General features: G+C 37.3%; 1 protein-coding gene and 1 long non-coding RNA gene across 10 annotated transcripts in view; one reads left to right on the top strand and one right to left on the bottom strand.

The window, feature by feature from the left end:
- LOC110255476 (uncharacterized) overlaps positions 1–26,295 on the bottom strand; it is a 217,504-nt gene that overhangs the window by 44,869 nt on the left and 146,340 nt on the right. For 3 of the 4 annotated variants that reach the window (XR_014815865.1, XR_014815866.1, XR_014815867.1), the window contains exon 3: positions 25,983–26,080. This is a non-coding gene — a long non-coding RNA (uncharacterized LOC110255476). Of the gene's footprint in view, positions 1–3,575; positions 4,714–25,982; positions 26,081–26,295 lie in introns of those variants that run through there. The other variant, XR_002335835.2, reaches the window with a different exon arrangement.
- Positions 1–26,295, top strand: part of COL28A1 (collagen type XXVIII alpha 1 chain) — a 171,089-nt gene that overhangs the window by 39,008 nt on the left and 105,786 nt on the right. For 4 of the 6 annotated variants that reach the window (XM_021063396.2, XM_021063395.2, XM_084977084.1 and 1 more), the window contains 4 exons: positions 942–995; positions 17,929–17,997; positions 18,997–19,065; positions 25,461–25,529. In XM_021063396.2, coding sequence (XP_020919055.2) covers positions 942–995; positions 17,929–17,997; positions 18,997–19,065; positions 25,461–25,529 — 261 coding nt within the window. The remainder of the gene's footprint in view (positions 1–941; positions 996–17,928; positions 17,998–18,996; positions 19,066–25,460; positions 25,530–26,295) is intronic. The other 2 variants (XM_084977086.1, XM_084977085.1) reach the window with 1 other exon arrangement.

Below are 26,295 nucleotides of genomic sequence, written 5' to 3'. Positions count from 1 at the left end.
CAGTTCAGTCAGACGGTCTGGGGATTGTATTTGTAAAGGCATCAGTATTTGTAAAGATCCCCAGGTGGATTCCAAGGTGAAATGAAGTTTGGAAACTGCTCCTCTACTGTTGTGAATAACTAATACAGGCTCCCTCAAGATAGGTACCAGCAAGTGGGTCTACTTAGTGAGTAGCTGAAGGGATAAAGTCAAAACAGTTAAAAGCAGGATGTAACTCTGTATTTCTGCTGTAATGCAGTTGGAAAAGCTATGCATTTCATCTATATTACAGCATTTGTATTGTTCCATCATTGTAAGTAATTATTGCTCAATAATATGGAATGATTCTTTAAGACATTTATTTTAGACTTATCTCAGGGATTTCAGAATATAATTTGGATCAGTTTAGTCCAGTCAGGGACATGCTTTGTCTAAAGTTGTAATGGGGAGAAGGTGTGTGTGCGCGTGTGAAGAGCTATTTTCAGCATTTCAAAAAGTCTACTGAAAATTATACCTTTACCCCAAATTACCTAGCCAGCCTCATCGACTCTTTTGCTTTGGTCTGGAATTGTGTTAGGGCAGGGCAGTAACTCTTATTATCACAGGGCCATTGGAAACTCCAACATTCAGTTGTATATGCCTTGGATATATTTTTTAAAAGTTGTTTAAAATATTTCCAAAAAAAGGGTCCAGCACAGGAATGAGGTTGGAAACAGGTTTAGAAAACAAACACCTCATTAATAAATTTCTCTCGCAGCTTAAGTACTCTTTTAGAAGCTGGGTGTTTGGCACAAGGAATTTTCTCTCATTCCATTTCTCAATTGCATATAACCCCAACTAAACTCTAGAGGTAAAGACAATCTGACTTCTAACTCCAGGATCTCTTGGGACCCAAATGCATGATTCATTCCTGACTGGCCTTTTGTACACGGAACTAATTCTTGGTTTTCATCTTGGAGCAGGGCGTTACTGGACCTCCAGGGGATCCAGGCCCAAGGGGGTTTCAAGGCAACAAGGTAATCATACCCATTGGTTACTGACAGGCAGAGCGCCTTTCCCCAGTGAGCTATGGTGATAACGTATTTTTTTTTATTAGGCAGGAGTCAGTGGATTCTTTGAGGATGAATCTTTGGAAATGCATAATAACCTATGGACGTCTGCACAGAATCATGTTTAAGTACATGCAGGAAGTCAGCATTACAGCTTTATCATTTATGATTATTACATTATTCAAAGGGGCATTAAGTATAAGCCATTGTCCAGAATGGTTGCAGTGTTTCTGTCTTACTCCCACCCTTTCATCATTTTATGGCTCACATGTAATGTCAACTCAATACACAGTTTATAAGAGAAGGGAATTTATAATGGTCATATCAACAAAAGTGAAGCTTTTTTTTTTCTTTATTGCAAGGATGTAATCTCAACTTTCAGCCCTAGCCTTGTAATATCATTCCATAGATAACCAGGCAAGACAGACAGGGAGGGTTGACTAAGAGCCAGATAGAACCTAAAGATGCCATAAAAGGGATCTTAAAACATCGGTTTATAAGAGTCTGAGAGTGGCCATTAATTTGCTGAAAACAAATCTTTCAGTGCCTTCTTCTCCATGCTTAGTAAATCTCACAGATATAGTAAATATCCAATAAATTTTTGTATTGAGTTAGTGACTGGAGATCTGCAGAATTAGTGGCAGTAATAACAGCAGACAGTACAGTCCCTCAGGGCCCTACATAAAGCCAGTCTTTTAAGGGTTCTATTCATTCTCGGTTTCGGGAAGCAGTCGGGCTTCTGGAGTGTTCTTTTTCCAGAGAGAGGTAAGGGAGTGGCAAGTCTAATACTTTTAATGAGATAATGACAATGTGTGATTTCCCAGGGCAGTTTTAATTGGCAAATTAAAATAGACTGGGCTTCTCCACAGGAGTGTGCCTAGCGTCCTCTGGGGAAACTGTCTTTTCTATTCCTTGCCTATGATTAATTCTCTCTGGGGGAAAGAAATGGCTCTTTTGAATACTGAGTAGAAGTTCTCATAAAATTGCTTTGGCTGGAGGTAAAATCCTGCAACAAAGGAAAAAAATATTTTCAAAGTCCACACTTATTTCTAGGATTCTTTTGTTACCCAAGACGATAATTTTTATGTGTTTGTGAAAAAGAAGCTTAATATCAGGGATTAGGGTTGGAGTTTGCAACAGTGACAGAATTATAGATGGTTTGAGCCTCAAAGGATATTAGAGATGATACGAACTCAAAGTTTTCATTTTGCAAATTGAGAAATGAAGTCTGGAAGTCAGGGCTTCTGTGGAGGTGCTGGGCTGGGCACAGGCATACAGCCTCGGGAGACAGTCGATGGCATTTCATAAAAAGGTGCCATCATTTGATCACTTCTCTTTCTGTCTCATACAGTTATGACTTAAAATAAATATATTTTGACAAAATTTAGCTTTTGATTCTAACAATGCATTAACCAGAGAAAGAATAAATGAGTTAAGTATTTGGGGGAGGCTGTAATTTTCTGGCATAATAATGACTTCACGCTTGACTTTCACAACATTATCATAAAAAGGGTTATTTTTCCAAAAGTATCTGAGCACTTCATCGATTTTCCAAGGGCTTCTCTTGAAAAGAAATCCTTTTTTTTTTTCAAAAACTGTAGTGAGGATATTTAATATAAAATTATCATTAGGTTTTAATTACACAATTCACTGGCAGGTGAAAATTCATTGCCAGTCGAAAAAATGTCAATATCTAGAGAATATTGGGGGTTGTCAGGAGGGAAGAAGATGAGAATGAGCCTCTCATTTTCCTCCTAGTTATATTTTTGGCTTAAGATCACAGATTTAATGGTCTCTTGACTGCTACTTCAAGACTATTACTAATTTCTACCCATCTTTGGATCTGTCAACCAGAGGTGCATGTCATGTTCATCATTAATTTTCTTAGATTTTATTCATTTTGTCACATATTGTCTTAAAAGTCAGGTTTCAGGGAATGAATGATTTCATCTTGCATCCCAGAATGTATTTCAAAATCTTAAAAACTTAATAAACTATTTTTTCCTCAATATGGAAATAACATTATATTTTATTGTGACATTTCATTTCATCCATTACTATTTCATTGCAAAATGGTTTGAAGAAATTTCTATTGCAATTTGTGCCAAAACAAAAGTCTCTAAAATTCAGTAAGTCTGTATTTTCTAATGGACACAGGGAGGATTACTATTTTGAAACTTCTATGATAATAACTAGCACTTATTTAATGTATATTTACTATGTACAGATACAATTCTAACACCAGCTTAGCATGATACTGCCTTTTGAAGCATGATATATTCCTACCACCATAGTGCAGATTAGACTATAAGGCTTAGAGAATTTAAGCAATGGTTCAAGTCTATACAGTTAGTAAGGGACAGAGTGAGGATTCAAACAGTCTTCTCTTTACCACCATATTATACTTACCTCCTTAGGAAAAATGCTAAATTTCCTGGATAGTCAACCTGAGATAAATGACTTTCTTTATGACAGCATGGAAAGTTTATCTGTCTCCCCATCTAGTGTATTCTGGCTGGAAACATCAGTGTGTTGAGAATGCATGCCTTTTTTTTTTTTTTTTTCCTCTAGGGCCACACCCTGTAGCTTATGAAGTTCCCAGGCTAGGGGTCAAATTGGAGCTATAGCTGCCAGCAGCACAGATCTGAGCTATGTCTGCAACCTACACCACAGCTGGTGACAATGCCGGATCCTTAACTCACTGACCAGGGCCAAGAATTGAACCCGTGTCCTCATGGATACTAGTCAAGTTTGTTTCCACTGGACCACAATGGGAACTCCAAGAGTGCATTTCTACTTGGCTATAATGTTCATTAGAAAATGCAGGAAAAGAAGGAAAAAGAAAAAGAAAGCAGTAATGTACATTTTCAAATATTTTTGTCTCTTATGAGACCTTAAAATAGAAACCTTTGGACTTGTAACATTTGCAAAGATTCCATGAGAATTTCTAGATGGGGTCTGCCTATGAATTTGAATTTACAAGTAGTCTCTCTCACAGACTACAATCCCATTCTGCTATTCTAGTCGTTAGATTTCCTTCATTGATGGGTTTGCAGAAAAGGTGGCCAAAGAACAAAAGGGAAAAATAGCATGTGGAAAATGTGATTCTTGCCCTGTTTCACAAATCATTTCTGTCATTAATATTTTCCATATGTAAAGTAGCTCCTATTCTGGACTAAATGACCTTGTTGCCTTAGAAACAAAACAAAGACATTTCTCAGAAAGAGGCCTTTGAGGCCACTAAAGTCTCTCCCGTACATGGGGGATAGTCTCTAAAATCAGTTAGAACTATCATCATGCAAATGGCTGAGAAGCCATGCTCTTAAAACCAAACTGCCAGTGTCCCTTGTAAAAACTGAGTGCCTGAGAACCCAAGGCCACCCTCCAAGGGCTGTTGTGGGGATTCAGTTGCAATCCCATCTGGCCATGGAATGGGCCCTCCAACAACTAGCAAGGGTGGCTTGAGACTGGCAGGGCTTTCAAATCACAGAGAACAAGTTACCAAAATTAGTTTTGAACAAATAAACATAGTAGAATGCTGGGTATGCCAAGCCCACATTAGGTAATTCTTGCCATGTCTTGATGTCTTTCTGAGGTTATTTCTGAAGGGTATTTTCTTCTCAAATTTCATCCAGATCTGCTCTTTCCAAGACCCTCTTTGTGCTCCAGGAGGAGGGAGCGCTTCCTGAAAGAGCAGGAAATAGTCTGTGACATGTTGAAATGTCCTAGCATGAGAGCTTCAGTGCTAGGGCAGAAAGGGCATTGGGAATTATCCCAGAGGTATTTCCCCATGGCCAAGGAGCACATGTTAATCCTCAAGCAATTTTAAAATGCTGTAATACTATATCATAATTTAATTTATCTTAATAGATGAATTGCCCCCGTCTAACTTCCATCGTTCCGCTCTAGGACGATGGTTTCCTGATTGGTTTCCTCCCTCCAAGTTTTTTCTCCCCACGCTACACTCAACTGTGAAAAACTCAAAGTCCTCTTACTTTATGCTCACTTTAGCTCCTGAGCTGTTAAGAAAACTCATAGAGAAATAGCAGTAGTCTGGTCCAGGTTAATAAATGGATATGGTCAGGGAGAATAATCTCCAGTGAAGCCAACATTCAACATTCATCCATGCATCCAAAATAAACAATAGATCTAGTATTAATGAATAAGCCAAACTTAAGTTTTCAAGGAAGTAAGTGAGGGCAAATTAAGCACTTAGCCCACCCCAAGGCTCTGCACTGCACATGATTTTTAGACACCTTTCTCCTCCTTATCTAGCTCCTACTTGTCATGCTTCCATCCAATTTTTGGAGGTTCCCAAACATGGTAGCTATTTTTTTTAAGTAGTTGATATTCTTATAAATAAATTAAATGTGAGTTCCCATTGTGGCACAGCAGAAACCAATCCAACTAGTATCCATGAGGATGCGGGTTGGATCTCTGGCCTTGCTCAGTGGGTGGGGGATCTGGTATTGCTGTGAGCTGTGGTATAGGTCTCAATAGAGGCTCGGATCCCACATTGCTGTGGCCGTGGTGTAGCTGGCAGCTACAGCTACAATTCAACCCCTAGCCTGGGAATTTCATATGCCATGAGTTTGGCCATAAAAAAAAAAAAAAAGAAATTAAGTAAATAGGGTTAAATGTACAAATTCTGAAATTAAAATTGTAAGCCTAGTAAACACCCCTAGACAATGTCCTGTTTTCTTCAAAATGCTCTATGAAAACAGGTTAGTTTTTATTTTAAATTTTTTCCAGTTTTTATTTTATTTTGTTTTATAATGATTTTTATTTTTTCCATTATACCTGGTTTACAGTGTTCCGTCAATTTTCTGCTGTACAGCAAGATGACCCAGTCACACATACATATACACATTCTTTTTCTTTTTTCTCACATTATCATGCTCCATCATAAGTGACTAGATATAGTTCCTAGTGCTATACAGCAGGATCTCATTGCTTATCCAGTCCAAAGGCAATAGTTTGCATCTATTAACCCCAAATTCCCCGTCCATCCCACTTCCTCCCCCTCCCCCTTGGTAACCACAAGTCTATTCTCCATGTCCATAATTTTCTTTTCTGTGGAAAGGTTCATTTGTGCCATATGTTAGATTCCAGTAAGTGATATCATATGGTATTTGTCTTTCTCTTTCTTCACTTAGTATGAGAGTCTCTAGTTCCATCCACATTGCTGTAAATGGCATTATTTTGTTCTTTTTGATGGCTGACTAGTATTCCATTGTGTATATATTCCACTTCTTAATCCTTTCATCTGTCACCGGACATTTAGGTTGTTTCCATGTCTTGGCTATTGTGAATACTGCTTCAATGAACATGTGGGTACATGTGACTTTCAAGGAAAGTTTTGTGTAGATTTTTGCCCAAGAATGGGATTGCTGGGTCATATGGGAGTTCTATATATAGTTTTCTAAGGTACTTCCATACTGTTTTCCATAGCGGTTGTACCAATTTACATTCCCACCAATAGTGCAGGAGGGTTCCCTTTTCTCCACACTCTCTTCAGCCTTTGTTATTTATGGACTTATTAATGATGGACATTGTGACTGGTGTGAGGTGGTATCTCGTGGCAGTTTTGATTTGCATTTCTCTTATAATCAGTGATGCTGAAGATTTTTTTGATGTGCTTATTGGCTATCTGTATATCTTCTTTGGAGAAATGTCTATTCAGGTCTTTTACCCATTTTTCATTTGGGTTGTTGGCTTTTTTGCTGGAAAACAGGTTAGTTTTTAAAAGAGGGTTGACTGTCCACTTTTGACATAGCTACTAGGAATGCACGCACAGATATTTTTGGTAGCTGGAAGTATATAATCAACTTCCCTTTTAGTTTCTGTTACATTATACCCTTAAACTTCACCAGTCTTCTTTCAGATATGAACCATTTGGCAGAATTAGACAGATATGTGCAGGTCCATCACTGTTTTTAAAAAATCCAAAGCAGAAAATCTAATGACAATGGGTCAGCTATCACATTTGAGAGAGAAAAAATGTTATATACACACCCACCCACACATATTTAAGATAAGCAACAAATAAATGTTTGTTGAATGAATGAATAAATGAATGAAGGAGTGAGTGAGTGGTCTTTTTGGGGCTGCACCCGCGGCATATGGAGGTTCCCAGGCTAGGGATCGAATTGGAGCTGTAGCTGCTGACCTACACCATAGCCATAGCAACATAGGATCCATGCTGCATCTGTGACCTACACCACAGCTCAGGGCAATGCTGGATCCTTAACCTACCGAGCAAGACCCGGGATAGAACCTGCACCCTCATGGATACTAGTCAGATTTGTTTCTGCTGAGCCACGGTGGGAACTCCAATAAGTGATCTTAAATGGGATGAGTTGTCAACAGTATCATACAGCAAACAGGTCAGCAGGCAAGACCCAAGGAGGCATCTTGTTTGCCAATTTTGAGGGTTTTGGAAACTTTTGAGAGGGCATTTTTAGTAGAGAGACTGGGGAGGTGAAAATGTATGTGAAAAGAATTAGAGAAAAGGGTGTATTAGCCAAGGATTTTGACCATTCTTCCAAGATATTTGGATAATAAATAGAAACAGAATACTGTTGACATAACCCATCAAAAGCTTCTTGTACATTTAATAACCTAACATGTTATTTATAATTCTACTTTTTTCTAAGAGAGGCATGGAGACTTGGGACTTAAATTTTTTACAGTTTCAGATATATAACTTAGAATCCTATATTTTCTATAATGTCACTGTTTTCACTACAACAGATATATCATTAATGAAGATTTAGTAGTTTTAAAAATACGTTCTTAGTTTTGCCCTTATTTAAGTATTTGATTTGATTCAGAGTTAGTAGTTTTAGTAGGTCAACCTACTGAAAAAAACTGACATTTCAACTATGGTTTGGAAATAGTTCAAGTACCACAAATATGGACAACATGAAAACTCTTAAAATTTCTTCTCAAACTAGCATGTGGTGTAGTTTTATTTCACACAGCTCAAATACCTAAAAATCTCCTAACATCATGATGTTGCTTTCAAGCACTCTAAAATCATGATTTTATAACTTATAACTCGATGGGGAGGAAATCAGGTGAAACATGTAGACATTGATGATCTCTGGTATAGAATAATTAATCAAACAGAAAACTTTTTAAATTTCACAACTTTCTTAGTAACAGAATGACTATAGTTTTGGCTTAAGTTTTAAGTCCAGAGTACTTGAACCCATCAACTTTTCCAGTTATCCAGAGCCAATAATGGGCCTCTGGTTCTCCTGGCAGCCAAACACCCTTGAGCAAGCTTTGACTACTCAGTGTACAGCAGTCTAAAGAGAAGAATCCCTCTACAATTTTAATTATAAATATTTATTTAATAAAGAAGCAGAGCTGAGATGCCAAATGATGTGAATGTTTTTTCCTTCAGGGATGTCAAACTCTAAGTGAGATTTCTGTCCTGGGTCTAATTAAAGGAAAGAATCATTAGTAATCCAGCAATTCTCGTTGTGGAAAGGGCTTTGACCCATGTGCCTATCTGCCCACTAGGATTCTAAATGAGCTTATTAACTCATTTGATGTGAGACAACTGATCGTGACAACGTGAAGTGACTGCCAGAATGTGTGGCACACCAGCCACTGGGCTTCAAGACAGATGATTTTCCTCCCCAAATCTGACACATATGGTCCTCAGCAGATGGGGCACACTGTGTGTGTGTGTGTGTGTGTGTGTGTGTGTGTGCACGCATGTGCAGAGACTGCAAAGGTGAAAACTCTGATGGCTCAAGGTACCCAAAATGCTGCTGACACTTCCCACAAAGATACTGATTCTATCCCACATGCCCAGTCAAGAAGGGCACTAAGGTGGAACAGAATCCGTTACAGCAGTGTCTTCAGAGGGATGTCAGAGTTCTTAAAAATTTATTATATCTATGCCCTTAATTCAAGTAAGTGGCAACTAGCCACATTGCAACAGAGAAAATTAAGTTTATTCTAAGAGTAAGTTTTTTTTAATCGTGGTAAAAAATGCATAATAATTATCATTCTAACCATTTGTAAGTGTACAGTTCCGTGGTATTAAATCCCATTCACAGTGGTATGACTATTGATAACTATTGCCATTGTGTAAAGGTCATCACTTCTTAATACTCAAAATTTTTCATCATTTTAACATAATCTTTGTACTCTTTCAACAAGAATTCTCCTCACTTCCCCTTGCTTCCAGTCTCCAAGAGTAAATTTTTAGGAGACATAGCACAATGTTATATGAACCTATCTTCTCTCACAATTTGATGTCCTTCTTTTCAGATTTATGGGGCGGGTTCACCCTGAATAGTTACCAGCAACTCATTTGTGCTGAGGGAATCCAAAGAGTGTCTACCAGAGCTGAGATTCTTAAAAGCTTCCCTTCTAGGCTGCTGAGCAGTGCTTTTAGAGAAAATGATACACAATTCCTTAGGTTTTACCCTATATGATGAAGCATGACTTTCCTGTTAGATTGAAACATATGAACCATTCTTTTTGTAAATCAAACATAATTGAATATTGTCACTTTCACATGATGTAACCTAATAGCAATCAAAAAAGGAGTTTGAGTTACTAAAATCTGGTATAATACTATAACTTTCATCACATTCTCCACCAATTCTTTGTTTTTATGGAGTTTTTTCTTCTTTGAAAAGCATAAATAGGAGTTCCCGCTGTGACACAGTAGGTTAAGAATCCAGCATTGTCTCTGACCCACTGGCCCAGCACAGTGGGTTAAGGGTTCAATCCCTGGCCCGGCACAGTGGGTTAAATATCTGGCATTGATGCAGCTGTGGCATAGATTGCAGCTACAGCTTGGATACTATCCCTGGCCTGGGAACTTCCATATGATGCTGGTGCAGCCATTAAAAAAAAAAAAAAAAAAAAAAAAAGCATAAGTAGGTGGAGTATGTGGTCTTTTCTCTAACCCAAGCAGATGTTATTACAAAAAGAATGCAATTTGAGATTTGAAGTAATGGTGCTTCCAAACTCAGTGTAGTTGGTTAATAACTAGTTTATATGAAGAGTTACATTGTGTCATCACCATATTGCCATTTATAATTTATATTATCTTTATCACCAGTTCAGTGACAACATTGATCCAGGTGGGCTTTATATGCCTGAAATGAAATAGAAGTTAGCTTTAAAGTATACTTCATCTTGAATTATATTTTATTTTAGAGATTTATTATATGATGAATCTTCAACTATGGGTAGACTGTAACTATCTGACTTTTGTGTTTTTCATCCTATAACAAAGATATAAATTTAGTCTGCAATTGAATGATTTTTGAAATACTTTGAGAACTGAAAAGTCCTGAGAAGCAGTTTTGTACAGTGGTTGGAGCACTGGCTCTAAAACCAGACTCTTGGGGTTCAACCCAGTCCTATATTGTACTAGCTCTGTGATTTGGGAAACCTATTTTTCCTCCCTGTGCTTCAGTTTTCTCATTCATGTAATGGATTAATAATAGAGTTGTTTTGAGGATTACATGAGTTAATGTGTGAAAGCATTTGGAATAGCACCTGTTACATAGTAAGTGCCATATGTGTAGGCAATAATTAAGCAGTTAGGTAATTTGACAACCTTCTTTTTATTAATGTAGAACAAAGCTAGCCTGATATGTTTTCTAAAAATAAGCCTCTTATTACATAACACTTCCTCTGAAATAAGGGAAATTAGGAACTAAAAATAGAGCTTGATTTCATAAGTATTTGATAAATGTTAGTTTCCTGCCTCTACCACCTCCTGCTTTCCCTTCTTTCCAAAAAAGGGGGGCTTTTGTTGATTTTTCTCCCAAACCTTTATATACAGTAATCGCTTTATTGAGTTTCAGCTAAGAATATATTTTGTCCATACATGAACTATTTTGGACCTACAAAATGCTCATTCATCTTTTTCTTCCACTGAGAAGGTAAGCAAATATTTGTCACAAGACTTAAAGTATTAAAGTTAGTGCTATACATGTCTGGGAAATGATACAAAGAAAAATTGTAAAAATATCTTTCTAATGTTAAGAGCCCAAGGTATGACTAAATTATTCATAATTGTATTATTCAAGAAAAGTTCTGTCCTCAAAAAATTAAGAGTCCTGGATAATCATTAGTCATCATCATTATTATTATATTTTTGGCCATACCAGCAGCATATGGAAATTCCCAGGCCAGGGATTGAATCCATGCCACAGCTGCTACCTATGCTACAGCTGCAACAACAATGGATCCTTAACCCACTGTGCAACAGTGAAACTCCTAGCCATTCATTATTTATTATCTTAGAGATATGACTTTGGTTAGAGCCAGTGCCAGGAATAAAGAGTGTTGAGTTTCTCTAGCTGAACTTTCTGTACAGTGTAACCTTAGGCCATCTGTTGGGATTTCATTATTCCTCCATCTAAAAAAAAGATAAATTCTATCTGGGTAAGCGTGTAGGGGAAACTTTGTGATAAGTACTTGATATCTCTCTGCAAAGCATGGACAGTTGCTCCTAGTTGAAAACCTAAGTAAACCAGAGGGAAGTCAGAGTTCCTGCTGTGGCACAGTGGGTTAAGAGTCTGACTGCAGCAACCAGAGCAGTGGAGGTGTGGGTTCAGCCCTGGCTCTGTGCAGTGGGTTAAAGGATCTGGCATAGCTGCAGCTGTGGCATTGGCTGGAGATGTGGCTTGGATTCAGTTCCTGTCCCAGAAACTTCCATATGCCTTTGGTGTGGCATATAAAATTAAAAAAAAAAAAAAAAAGGTAAAATCAGAGTTCACAAAGTCCAAATTTGGTGAATGAAGGATTGTTCTTTCTACTGCATCAAGGTGATTTCTAAAACTCTTGTCACTTTGACCTCCTATATAGAAAGCATTTTCTTTTTGTCTTTTTGCATTTTCTAGGGCCGCTCCCACAGCATATGTAGGTTCCCAGGCTAGAGGTCTAATCTGAGCTGTAGATGCCTGCCTATGCCACAGCCACAGCAATGCCATATCTGAGCCGCATCTGGGACCTCCACCTCAGCTCATGGCAACACCAGATCCTTAACCTACTGAGCGAGGCAGGAATCGAACCCACAACCTCATGTTCCTAGTTGGATTCGTTAACCACTGAGCCATGACGGGAACTCCAGAAAGCATTTTCTTAGTGAGAAATCCTTGCTTTGTGTGAAACATTACATTCCTGTATAGGTTAATATTCAGACATCAGATTGAGCAGGTCGACAAGAGTTTGAAGTACACCTATGTGCATGTTTCAAGTTGGAACTTCTACATGCCATGGGTGCAACCAGAAAATGAAAAAAGAAAAAAAAAAAAAAGCCAGAGGGAACTCCAAAGAAGCAGTTATAAACTCCCCCCCCAACCCCCGCCTAGACCAGATTTCCTGTTTTGTCACCTCCAGTAGCTGGCACAGTACCTCTCCTTAGTCACTGCTCAGTGAATGTTTGATGTGTGGATGGTTGTTTAGATAATATCAATTAGCTAAACATTGAGAATGCAAAACTGAGTCAAATCACATGACATCCTCCTCCACTCTAACTGGAGACATATTAACACATCTAGAAATGCAAAGTTACAACTATAATGAATGCTCAGAAGAAGAGGAAAATGATACTATCAATGCCTGTAGAATAGGAATTTCATCTAAGGAGAGAGGCCCTTCCTAAAGCCATGCTGCTTAGAACGAGATCTGAAGGATTAATAAGGAAAAAAAGAGGTAAGCATAGCCCAGATAGAGACAATAGCATGTGCAAAGATCCTGTGGGAGGAGGGAGCTTGGCAAGTACAGGGAATTGAATAAAAGCCAACAGTGCTAGGGTGGCTATTGGAGAGGTAGCTAGTAACAGATAGTATTAAAAAGGCAGCAGGACCATACTAGGCAGGAACTCAGAAGCCTTGTAAGGAGCTCTGTCTTTAAGAGCAAAGGGAAAGAATTTCAAGGGTTTTGCTCAGATTAAAATTAAAAGATTGCTCTGGCAATAATGGGGGGATAAATTAAAAATGTGCTAGAATGGTTGCATATAGAATATGAAGGACTTTGTTGTAGGCTGAGCAAAAAATGATATCAATTTGGGGTAGACTGTAGAGGTGTGGTAGAGGATCACAGAGGTGGACACATTTGAGATTTAGGAACATATGACTAGGCGTTGCTGATGCATTGCATATGGTGACCAAGTCCATAGGGGAGGTTAAGAATGGCTCCTCGGGAGTTCCCGTCGTGGCGCAGTGGTTAACGAATCCGACTAGGAACCATGAGGTTGCGGGTTCGGTCCCTGCCCTTGCTCAGTGGGTTGACGAACCGGCGTTGCCCTGAGCTGTGGTGCAGGTTGCAGACGAGGCTCGGATCCTCCATTGCTGTGGCTCTGGCGTAAGCTGGCGGCTACAGCTCCAATTCAATCCCTAGCCTGGGAACCTCCATATGCTGCGGGAGCGGCCCAAAGAAATAGCAAAAAGACAAAAAAAAAAAAAAAAAAAAAAAAAAAGAATGGCTCCTCGGTGCTACCTTGACACATGGAGAGATCTTGGTGCCCTTCCCAAAGGTAGAGAATGCTGGAAGATGATCAGGTCTGTGAGTGGGAAATTATGACTTTGGAAAGGATGAGTTCCTTCTGAAATTCTTTTCCCTGACTTCTTTTACACTGTTTTGTTAGCTCCCCCCTCCTTTTTTTTTCTCTCAGCTGCTATCCTCAAATTCCCACAAAACATCTCTGTGTTCTTTTACTCCCACCAGATTGGCTATTGGTACTCTCCATGGTTCTGACCTGAGACTCCAGACTCTTTAATCACTCTAAATCTGCACTGTCTGAGTTAGCAGCCATGCATGGCTATTGAGCACTTAAAATGTGGCTAGTCCAAATTGAGATGTGCCATAAATGTTAAATACACATAGGATTTCAAAGACACAGCATTAAAAAAGAATGAAAAAAAATCATTAATAAGGTCGAAATGAAAATACTTGAGGTATATTGGATTAACTAACATATACTATTATTTTCTTAGTGTGGCTGTTAGAAATTTCAAAATTACATATGTGGCCCACCCTATTTCCAGTGGACAGTGCAGCTCCTGACAGTGACCCTACTGTCACCTCATACCTATCAGCTTGAGCCCAAAGAGCTGCTTACTGTCCAGAGAACATTTTCTACAATTTTATGCCTCATAGATCCTTTTCCTAAACTTTGATTCCCCTTTCTTCCTACCAGATTAGTTATGATTCATACTTTTTTATTCCTCCTCTGCTATATAAAACTTTTTCAATTCCTTAAGGCAGAAGTAAACATCTCTGCCTCAGAGTCTTACATGCTCTGTAAATATCTTTCTTATAGCTAATTCACAGGCTTGTATTTTGCTTTATATTCATTTTTCTCTCCAGCCAGATTGTAAGTGTCTGCAAAGTGCAGGTGCAACCTGATTTATGTCTATAATTATGTGAGTGGGTACTTAGTACCAGGTTGGTGCTCCGTGAAAATTTAGTGAATAACAATTGATCTTCACATATGATACAGCTACCATATAACTAATTATGACTTAGATGTTTTACAGACAATATTTCAAATCTTCTCAACAATGCAAGGCAGATATAATTATCCTCATTTCACACATGGGGATCTTGCAAAAGCTCAGACTTAGGAAATTGTAGAGCCAGAATTCAACTAGACTGTCTGAATAAAAAAGACATATTTTTTTCCTGTGATACTGTGCATACTGAAAAATGAATTTAAAAATGGAGGTGGAGTTCCCGCCATGGCACAGCGGAAATGAATCCGACTAGGAACCATGAGGTTTTGGGTTCAATCCCTGGCCTCGCTCAGTGGGTTAAGGATCCGGTGTTGCAGTGAGCTGTGGTGTAGGTTGCAGACTCGGCTTGGATCCCGCGTTGCTGTGACTCTGGCATAGGCCAGTGGCAACAGCTCTAATTAGACCCCTAGCCTGGGAACCCCCATATGCTGAGCATGTGGCCCTAAAAAGACAAAAAGACAAAAATAAAAAAATAAATAAAATAAAAAAATAAATAAAAATAAAACTAAAAATGGAGATTATATTCCTACCTCATAAAATGGGAAAAAAATAACAATTTCTTAAGATTATTAGAAGATCAAATGAGATCATCTATATAAATTGTCAGGGCAGTGCTTAAAAATACGTAGATTTTATTAAACATTGGCTTTCTTTGATCTTGAGGCTCATCGCATAGGTGTCCTCAATTTCTGAGAAGGATCAAAGTGATCTATCTAACCTCCTTGAAGCCCCTCGTATGCTTATGCTCATGCTCACTCACAATCATACTCATCCAAAGATCATGAGACACAGACCTCTCTGGAGCAACTGACCGTAACCCAGTCCTCTTTGTATATGCCACTGATAATTAGTGAAAGTGGAATAGAGAAATTGTAAGTGGTACTGGGGGCATTTAATCTGTGGGTGTGTTTGTGTTTGTTGGTGAGGGTTAGGTAGGGAAGGAATACCAGCAGAAAAGGAATCAGGCCTGGATTCTTACCAAGGCTATGTTGCCTTGGTGAATTCCTAGAAATTATTTTTGACAGTGCTGGCTCTTCTCTTTTGGTGCTGTCTTACCCAGCTATGGCATTTTGCAATCAAAACCAGTTTCTTTACCATCTCAGGAATTTTTGTAGAAAAGCAAAAGAAGTGTGACAAGGATAAACATTCATCGTAGACCAATACTGGTCTGCAGGTTCTAGGTTGACATTCTAGGCTTCTGAGAAACAAATGTAAACAAGAGAAATGTGACGATATGTTGCTACAGGCTGTGTTCAGGTAAAGGAAAGTGACCCCTTTGTAACCTTCAGATCCCTGTAATTTTGAGGAAATTACAATAGTGAGGAATAGCAGTACTGAAAAACACTCAGTTGCTGTTAGTACATGACCAAGGCTAAAGAGAGTGCCTAGGCTCAAAGGTAAGACAGTTCCTTCTTTTCTTGACTCTCATGGCTCCCACATTTCAAGTTAACAGCAGAACCAGTGCTTCATCTGTAATCAGAAAACTTTCTCACCGACTAGTGCTCTTGTTTTAGATCAAACAGAGAAAAGTACTCCGTAAGGCAGATCTTCCATTACTTTAAAACACTCAGATTCTCCTCCAAATATGTAATATGTTGAAAAGTGTTCTGATCCATTAGAAAACCAAATCACATACAAAAGGGACAGGAATGAAGAGAATATGGAACTTAGAGCTTTATACCATCATCATCATCATCACATTATTTTAATGGCGTATTTTATCTCTCAAACTAGTGTTTTGAGTTCAGTGCTTATGTCTTAAACATCTCTGTTTACTCTATTACCATTCACATAGCAAGTATTTGGTGTTCTTTGCCAAATGATGGAAACATTCATCCATATGCAGTATAATTGATAAGGAGATTCCAGCTTGAGTGGAGAGCACAAGAAGTTCTAAGATTCTTTGAAGCAAAATTTTGGAATCTTTCGGAAACTGAACATTCTCTAGCATGTAAAATAACTTTAAATTTAGGTATGAATTTTATGTCTGACATTACATAGAGAGAAATTCCATGGTCAATAACACCGAAAAGATGAGAATGGTAATTGTCTGGCTGCTGCAGAAAATTTAAAAATAAATATAACCTTGAATTTTTTATTGAAGTATATCTGTTTACAATGTTGTATTAGTTACAGGTTTACACCAAAGTCATTCGGTTATACATATATATACATCTATTTTTTTAAGATTCTTTTTCTTTATAGGTTATTACAAAATATTGAGTGCAGTCCCTTGTTCTATACAGTAGGTTCTTGTTAGTTATCTATTTTATATGTAGTACTGTATATATGTTAATCCCAACCTCCTGATTTATCCTTCCCATCACTCTCATCCCTTTGGTAACCATAAGTTTGTTTTCTGTCTGTGGGTATATTTCTGTTTTGTATATAAATTTATCTGTATCATTTTTTAGGATTCCACATATAAACAATATCATATGACATTTGTCTTTCTCTGTCTGGCTTACTTCATTTAGTATAATATCTAGGTCCATCCATGTTGCAGCAAATGACATTATTTCATTCTTTTTATGGCTGAGTAATATTCCATTTTGTAAATATACCACATCTTCTTTATCCATTCACCTGCTGATGGGCATTTAAGTTGCTTCCATGTCTTGGCTATTGTAAATAGTGCTTTAACCAACATTGGGGTGCATGTATTTTTTTAAATTAATGGTTTTCTCTGGATATATGCCCTAGAGTGGGATTGCGTGATCACAAGGTAACTATTTTTAGTTTTTAAAATAACCTCCATGGTGGCTATACCAATTTACATTCTTGCCAACAGTGTAGGAAGGTTCCCTTTTCTCCATATCCTCTCTAACTTTTATTATCTGTAGACTTTTTGATCATAGACATTTGACTAGTCTGAGGTGATATGTTGTAGTTTTGATTTGCATTTCTCTAATACTTAGTGATGTTGAGCATATTTTCATGTGCCTTTTGGCCATCTGTATGTCTTCTTTAGAGAAATGTCTATTTAGATCTTCTGCCTATTTTTTGATTGGGTTGTGTGTTATTGATATTAAGCTATATGAGCTGTTTGTATATTTTGGAGATTAACCCCTTGTCAGTCTCCTCCTTTGCTAATATTTTCTCCCATTTTGTGGGCTGTCTTTTTGTTTTGTCATTGGTCTTCTTAGCTATGCAAAAGCTTTTAATTAGGTTCCATTTAAAAAAATTTTTGTTTTTATTTCTATTATTTCTAAGAGGTAGCTCCGAAAGATATTGCTGTGATTTACATCAAAGAGTGTTTTGCCTATGTTTCCTTCTAGGAGTTTTATAGTGTCTGATCTTACATTTCGGTCTTTAATCCATTTTGAGTTTATTTTGGGGTATGGCTGCTCAACAAATACTATGCAGTTTACCTAATATATCACTGTTTTTTCCTCTAGGGGGAGCCTGGTCCTCCTGGTCCTTATGGTCCTCCAGGAGCCCCTGGTATTGGTCAGCAAGGTATTAAGGTAAAGATACTTGCCTCTCTGCCCGTTGATGAGTACTGAATTTATTGTAGGGCCGAGAGAACTGTGATTTCAACTCTGCTCAGCCTTACCCTCATAGATGCAAGTTACAGTCTAGATGTTTGGACATGCTCTTGCCAACATACATCTAGTTCTGTTGAGTTTTCATGGACTTTACATGTCAACATGCAAAAATCTTATTGGGATGTGAAACACCTTAACATATCAGCTATCATGTGCTCACCTCAAACAAGCAGAGAGGGGCCAAAACCAGAGGAACCACAACACTAGATAAGAAAATGTTGACAGAGAGGTTTGTAGGAAACTAGAAAAGACTGGAACATCCAACACCCTGGGAGTCTGTATCATGTAGAATATAATAGAGCAGAAGTGCTTATTTTAAAAATGGCTTTTCCATGTCATTGGGACAATAAACCTTCAATATGGGGCTAAAACAGAGAGTAGTATATAACAGTGTACTTCGAATATAATCATGTGTCACCATGGATGGCATTTAGATAATAAGCACATTGAGACTTGAGGCAATGTGGCATTTTTATTGGCAGAGTTATTAGAGAAGAGTTCTGAAGGAGATCAAATATAAAAAAGAGATCTGAATGGTGAGGTAAAGTAGAGCCGGACTGGGTGGCATCCCAGGACAGTGGTGAAGGGGCAGGGAATAGCGCGAGCATCGTTAACTTGGTCATCTCAGTAACCAAAAGGAATTCCACACAACTGCCCTGCCAGTTGCTACATAATAGTTTCTGGAAGCTGAAAGTGCCATATTGCATTTAGACAAGAAGGAATGAGGAACATTTGGGGGTAATTTGTTCACTTAAATTCAAGGCATTTTTCCTTCCTCTAGATTTTTTTTAATCTTAATAAATTTGAAAAGTTTGACAATTTTGCTATTTGTCTTTGTGGAAGTCTCCAGAGCATCTTGTGCTATGTGTATTCTTTATGTGAAAACCTAACGTTCATTCAGTTATTTCTTTCTCTTAGGGGGAAAGAGGCCAGGAAGGAAGAACAGGGGCTCCAGGACCGATTGGTGTTGGTGAGCCAGGCCAGACAGTGAGTAGCAAGAAATTCCAGATGGAATAAAAAGGACAAATATAGTTCTTATGTGCTCTTTATGGTCAGAATAAATGCTTAAATTAAGCCATCTTTATCTTTTTGAACAACAAAAGACAATAAATATGTTAAAATCATATCCAAGAGTTATTTTTTGTAACACTTGAAATAGGAATTATTAATTAATTAATTTATATTTATAGGATGTGTACAACAGGCTCTCTCACACTGTAACCCCTTGCAAGATTGATCAGCTTGCCCATGATGGAAAGAGTCCTCATATATCAACATTTCCTGGGAGATAGGAGACTTAGATTCAGATTTAATGTCCATTCTTTCAGTATAGATATTATTCTATATTGTCTGTATTCTATATATTCTATTCTAAATATTCTACTCTGTATTCTATATTCTATTCTATAGAATAGTCAGAATAGACTATATTCTTAGAGTAATTGACTTTCCTGAAACCATGAGAAAGTCACTGAAAATAAGGACCTTGCTCATTACCTCATCCATGATTATACTCTAAAGCAAGAATTGATGATAGTAGACAGGTAATCCCTGTGATATTTACAGCTTCTACCTTATGAAGCTTTGATGTTTACTATTGTTGGAAAAGAAAAAAAAATCTATCAAGAGAGATCTGGAGAGGCAATGAATAAAACATAATTATGCTGGTATAAGAAGCTTTTTCACTTCTCAAGTAAGTATTATTCTCCTAGGAAAGAACAGTAGCTAACATGATAGAGGTACAAATAAAAACAACTGATTGTGAATAGTTTGTCTCCAAACTGGGTTTTGCTATGTTTTGTTCCTCACATGTAAATCTTAACAGAAACATGTGCTTCCTTGCTGTACTCTGAGAATGAAATGGTAGCATACTATTTGAGGGTTAGGCTCTTTACCAATGTCTGGATATACTAATTCAATAAAGAGAGCATCATAATGAGGAAAGATATATTGGTCTATATAGCCTCAGTTTCAACTAACTAAACCACTTAAAACTAAACCACTGAGAAAGAAGAATATTAGCTCCCTGCAGTGGTTCTACAATGGAAAACTAAAGTCACCAGAAAACTGACATGACATCAGCTAAAATGACATGGGTCCAGATAGGTTGCCACATATAGAAGGAGTGCAGAAGAGTGTCAGGGAAGTTTTTGACAAGAATGAAAAAGAATCTTTTCACAATGCTCTGAATAAGTGCAAATAAAAATGAGCTTCATGTTTTACTACAAAGCCATCATGAACTATCCAAAAGAACCCTAGAATTTTGAAGCAAACATAAGACCTCTTCCTTTTCTTTCACATGCCTACTTTTAATTTAGTAAACTTAACAAACAGCTTCTGCCTTGCTGATGGATCCTAGGAGAGCCTGCATGGCTAACCATGAGACAGTACATGACCATACATGTTGAATTATTCATCATGAACTGGGTGTTATACAAGACAGCTGGATGTGTAATAGAAGTCCATCATTAATTCTTGAAGATTCAAATTGTTTCATGAGTAATTGGCTTAGACTTTCACAGCATCTGCTTCATTGTTAACTTTTCCCACAAGCCACACCTATAGCCCCATATGAACAAAGGAAGAACAAAATTGAGCATGTTATGCTGGCTAGGTGAAAATTGACTGCTGCAGTGCAGCACTATGTCTCTTCATGAACACAGAGTGTGAAGATATTTGTGTCCTAGGTAAATGCTCACCAAAGCACATTCATTTTAGAGAAGGCTCTAAAGAAATGAGTAGATAAGATGTAAATCAATCTCTTTTCCCAGCTCTACTATCATCCACTCAGTTTTAATGAGTGGCTGGGATGAAGGTTATACATAGGATCAACATAAACTTTCTTTTTAAAAAAAAAATGCTATACTTGATTTACATTGTTCTATCAATTTCTGCTGTATGGCAAAGTGACCCAGTCATACACACACACACACACACTTTCTCATATTATCTTTCATCATGTTCTATCATAAGTGATTGGATAGATTTCCCTAAACTTCCTTTTAGCAAAGCTAATCTGGATACTGTCACTGCTGAGTGCCCAGCCTGCAAAAGGTACTTGAAGTCTGATGTCAACTTATTAATATATTACTTCTAGTGTTTTACTGTTTTTGCTTTTAAACCCTGTAATTTCCTTTCCTTATTTTTTGGACCTGCATTTTAAAGAAAAATTTGTATTTCTTGCCTTTCTGTTTGTAGCTAAAGAGTTTTTACAATATTGCCAGAACATGAACTTGTTTGTTTTCTTGCTATCCAAGCCACAGTTACAGAAATTAGAGTGACACTGTGAAGTCTGTGACTTAACTGGGGACTAAAATCATAACAAAGATGGGAAGGCTCTCAAGCAATGCATGAAAATGTTGCCCCAAAATGTCCTAACAAAAAAATCAACATTGAGAGGTTTCAAATTATTTCAGAGTAACAAAAAGACTTGCCTTAGGACTGACAAAGGTTCTGCTGAAAGTTCTTTACATTTGTTTCTTTCTCTGAATTTCATTTGGTTTCAGGTTTAGTACTACTCTCTTTTTATACAATGGTAATATAAATCTGATCTCCTGAAATAATATTCCAGCTCCATGACCTAACTTTGAACTGTCATCTGCCATTGTTAATCATATGATTACCACTAGTTTGTGTTGCTCTGACAGATGACTGATTCATGCATAATAAATTGGTTCGGACTTTCAGGGCGATCTGTTTGCTTTGGTGAAAGGATATTTGGAGCAGTGTCAGTAAAAAATACCCTTTGAAGTAAAACTATACTTGCTTTGAAGTTAAAAATAAAGATTTCATTCTTTGAATATTAAGGATAATTTTTATTATTATTTATCATGTTTATGTTTAATGCTGGCAAACCTATATTGAAACCACTTTTATTGATTATCCATACCGTTAAGAGTATTAAGGAAGATAAGATAGTGGACAATCATATTTATCCTGTTAGTGTCTCAAAACATTTCTGATCAGATTGTGCTGTTACTTACCTTCTATATATCTATATATATATTTTTAAAGCCTGTCTTTTAAAAAAAATCCAGGCCTTTTATTTATTTATTTATTTATTTATTTTGGTTGACTCCATAGCATGTGGAAATTTCCAGGCCAGGGATGGAACCTGAGCTATAGCAGTGATAATGACATATCCTTTAACCCACAGAGCCACCAGGGAATTCCAATATGTATTTTTTTTTTTTTTATTTTCCCACTGTACAGCAAGGGGGTCAGGTTATCCTTACATGTATACATTACAATTACAGTTTTTCCCCCACCCTTTCTTCTGTTGCAACATGAGTATCTAGACATAGTTCTCCCAATATGTATTTTTAAATTAGAGGTGTTTATTAGAAGCCAAATAGGAATGTTATAATTGGTTCTCCTCATGGCCTTTGAAAAGGACACTAAATTTTTATACAGAGCATTTCTTTTCTTTCTTTCTTTTTTTTTTTTTTTTTGGCTGTGCCCGTGGCATGCAGAAGTTTCAGGGCCAGAGGTTCAACCTGCACCACAGCATCGACATGAGCCACAGCAGTGACAACACCAGATCCTTAACCCACTGTGCCACCAAGGAACTCCATATACAGAGCATTTCTGTCTTTTGAAAAATAATCTGTTGGGAAATAGACCCACAGACATAGAAAACAAACTTTGTGTTACCAAAAGGGAAAGAAGAGGGGAGGGATAAATTAAGAGGTAGGATTAACATATATGCACTACTATAAATGAAATAGATAACCAACCAGTACCTACTGTGTAGCACAGGGAACTATATTCAATATTCTGTATTAATCTATATGGTAAAGGAATCTGAAAAAGAATATATATATATATATATATATACATACACACACACACACACATATATAATGTATATATACTGAATCACTTTGCTACACACCTGAAAACTGACACAACATTGTAAATCAACTATACTTCAAGGAAAAAGAACAAATTTCACTTTAATAAAAAAAAGTTAAAAAGACAAAAAATGTTGGTGCCGTCTTAATAAATTAAAAGTATAGTTCATCCATCCCAAGTACCTGTTCTTTCTCTCCTATGGTTAACAATCATCTTTCATCTTGACTGTTTAACTGGAAAGCTTGAGAATAACCCAGTGGTGTGGAAGATTACTCTGACAGTTTCCAGTAATTAAACCTTGGATCACTGTTTTTATACATGCCCCTAAGGGACTGTTCACAAGCATTAACTCTCTGTTTTCAGCAGCTTGGAACACATGACTTCTCAAAATCTTCATTATTTTCATTTTCACCTTGGCTAATGTACTCTAGAAATGCAGAAATGGAGGGACAGGTCAGTGTTGGCTCTGTGCATCATGCCTCTGTTTGATTATACCATACACACTGCTTAATTACACCATTCACTCTGAGGCTGCCTTCTTTGTAAAAACTTCATAAAAGGTCATCCTTAGCAATTGTAGGATTCAAGCAAAATAATTTTGATGATGATAGCAGATATTTACTGAGTGCTTAATATGTAAGCGCTTTAAATCTCTCTGTCCTAATCCTATATTAATATGTATGGTTGAGGCAGGTACTATTGTTACTACCATTTTGATAAGAAGGCTGAACTATATAGAGATTAAGTTATTTATTTCAGGTTACACTGTTAATATGTACCAGAGCTGGGACGTGAACCTCAGTTTAAATGTCACCAAAATCTGTTTTAATTATCATGCAAGACTGTAAACTCTCTAAGACAGGGAGCAGTGCTGTCTGCTGTTTTCAGATCCTAGCACAGTGACTTGGATGTATCAAGCATTTGGTAAATATTTGTTAAATGAATGGGGAAAAAAATTGAATGAACTGGAAAGACTTTGCATTCAATATAAATTGAGGTATTTTCATTTGTCATATCTGTGGTAAAGAAAAATAATTTGTTAATATTTTTATGTTACCATGTGTGATATTAGCTAGGGCTTGTCTGTTTAGTTTGCAATCTACTTTTTATGCTTATATTTATTTTTCTCCTAGTTAATTGCTCTAACATTAGAGTAAGCATTCATGGATATTAGAGCTTTGATTAAGGTCTTGGGTTGTTAAAAGCTAGTTTTCCCGCAAGCACAGCAATTTAAACTGAATTAAATGCTAGCTTTTTCCTTTAATTAAAGTCTTTACTAAATTGGCTACACATAAATACTAAAAAAGACTGTCTTTTAAAATATGCAATATTAGGGAAAGGCAAAAAAATTAAATGTGGGATACAATTAGCTTTCCCACAAATCTGTAGTTATGATCAGTTGTTGATGAGCCTAATGCTGTATCCTAGTTCTGCTACCAAGCTTGAGTGGAAAGCACCTCTTAAATTACCCTGGATCACTGTGTATTGGGTCTCAAGATCACTCAGAGTGTCTGCTGGCTTCAGAGCTCTGGGCAATTCAGTAGACCTCATGCCAAAACAGATTTACTTCCCTGGCAAGAGCCCTAATTATCTTTCTAGGTCCATTAGAGGAAAAGCTCCCATTTATGCTTCTATGATTCTCTTTTTAATTTCCCCTATGATTCTTGTAAAAAAGAAAAATCTTGTTTGTTTGGTTTGGTTTTCTGGCCAAGAAGAAAGAGAGGAAATATTTATAACCTTTCAAGTCTCCTGGTTTCAGTGACTATTTTGCCCTTGCCTTTTGTCAATTAGTTTGTTTCCCATCAGTCCATTTCAAAGCCTGAGACTGTGTTGTTTTTCTTTCCTTATGTGAAAAGTCCTCCCCTTTCTGAGTGTCTTTCTGAGCAATAGTCACGTAGACTTAATTTTGATCACTGAGATCTAAAATCCTGTCTCTCCTTAATGAGTCTATCAAGTTTCTTATTTGCACATAAACCTTCAGTGGATTCAACCAGTTCCTGAAAGAGTTCAAATCTGAAACCAGACTTATCAGAGTGGAAATTATAACAATGTATGAACAGAATCCAGTGCTTTAAAACAGTTATGCACGGATTTCTTCATAGGGCTCTGTGATACTTAATTAAATTGTTTAATTACTCTGCATGCTTCTCCAGGCCACATGGTCCTAGATTTTTAGATTTTCCTCATAGGATTATTTCCTCATTCTTATTCTGAAGCATCACTTAATTTCCATTTTCCTCCAAATTGAGAACACCAGAATAGAACATCTTATGCCAATCAAATGGAACAAGTATTTAATACAATGAGAATATTATTCTTCACAACCCTATACCTCTACTAATCAGAATATAGTTTACTAGGATGGTTGTCACTAATAAAGTTAATAAGGCCATATCATTACATGCCCTTGTGAACTAAAATTTGACCATTTTCTTTCTTCCTGTCTCCTCTCTTCCCTCTCCTCTTCTCCCATTTTCCCTGTCCCTCCCCCAACCCTCCTCCTTCTCATTCCCTGGTATCCTAACCAGGGTCCCCGTGGTCCTGAGGGAGCACCAGGAGAGAGGGGCTTACCAGGAGAAGGATTTCCAGGGCCAAAGGTAACACCACCACCTTCTGCACTAAGGAAAAATGCTTTGTCTTGCATGATCGTGAATAACAAATTTAAAAAGTGTGTCCTAGCCATTTATTCCAAGTCAAGTATTTTCCTAACCATCTTTACCCTATTAAGAGTACCCTATAGCAACTCTTGCAATTAGAAATAAGCAATTGAAACGCTTCTACTTCATATAATTACTGCATATGGTAGTAGAAAAATCTCTTAGTTTGTAGTCATTAAAGCCACAGAGATAAATAGCATCTTTATGCCCAGAAGTTAAGTTATTGAGCATGGCTATATGAAGCCTTACCCATAGTTTGTTTTGTGAAGCATAGAGAAGAAACATTCTAATACATTAATTTGTTATTGTAGTGCTATTTCTATAAGAAAGGAACTATGGGTGGAGAGAACTGGAGTTATTACCAGAAGGAGCAAAATGTTATATAAGACCTACCTTTTACTTGGCAATTGAGAATTTAAATGTTTCTGCTGCTTCTCATACACGATTCTTGGAGCTCAAGTTCCTCTAGGCTAGGGCTTGGCAAACCTTTTCTGTAAAGAACCAGATGGTAATATTTTAGGCTTTGTGAGCCATATGGTATCTGTTGCAATGACTTAACTTCTGCTGCTGTAATATGAAAGCAGCTCTAAACAACATATTAATGGATTAGCAAGGCTGTGTTCCAGTAACACTGTGTCTACAAAAGACATGCAGTGGGGCTGCATTTGGCCAATGGCCCGTGGTTTGCTGATCCCTGGACTAGGCT

The sequence above is a fragment of the Sus scrofa genome, chromosome 9 (assembly GCF_054392235.1).
Source record: "Sus scrofa isolate SSC_HxYL_T2T_F1_AM1 chromosome 9, Sscrofa_HxYL_maternal_Yorkshire_Landrace_v2.0, whole genome shotgun sequence".
NCBI classification, from domain to species: domain Eukaryota; kingdom Metazoa; phylum Chordata; class Mammalia; order Artiodactyla; family Suidae; genus Sus; species Sus scrofa.
The sequence above is the reverse complement of the archived record's forward strand: the minus strand, read 5'-3'. Positions and strand labels throughout refer to the sequence as shown.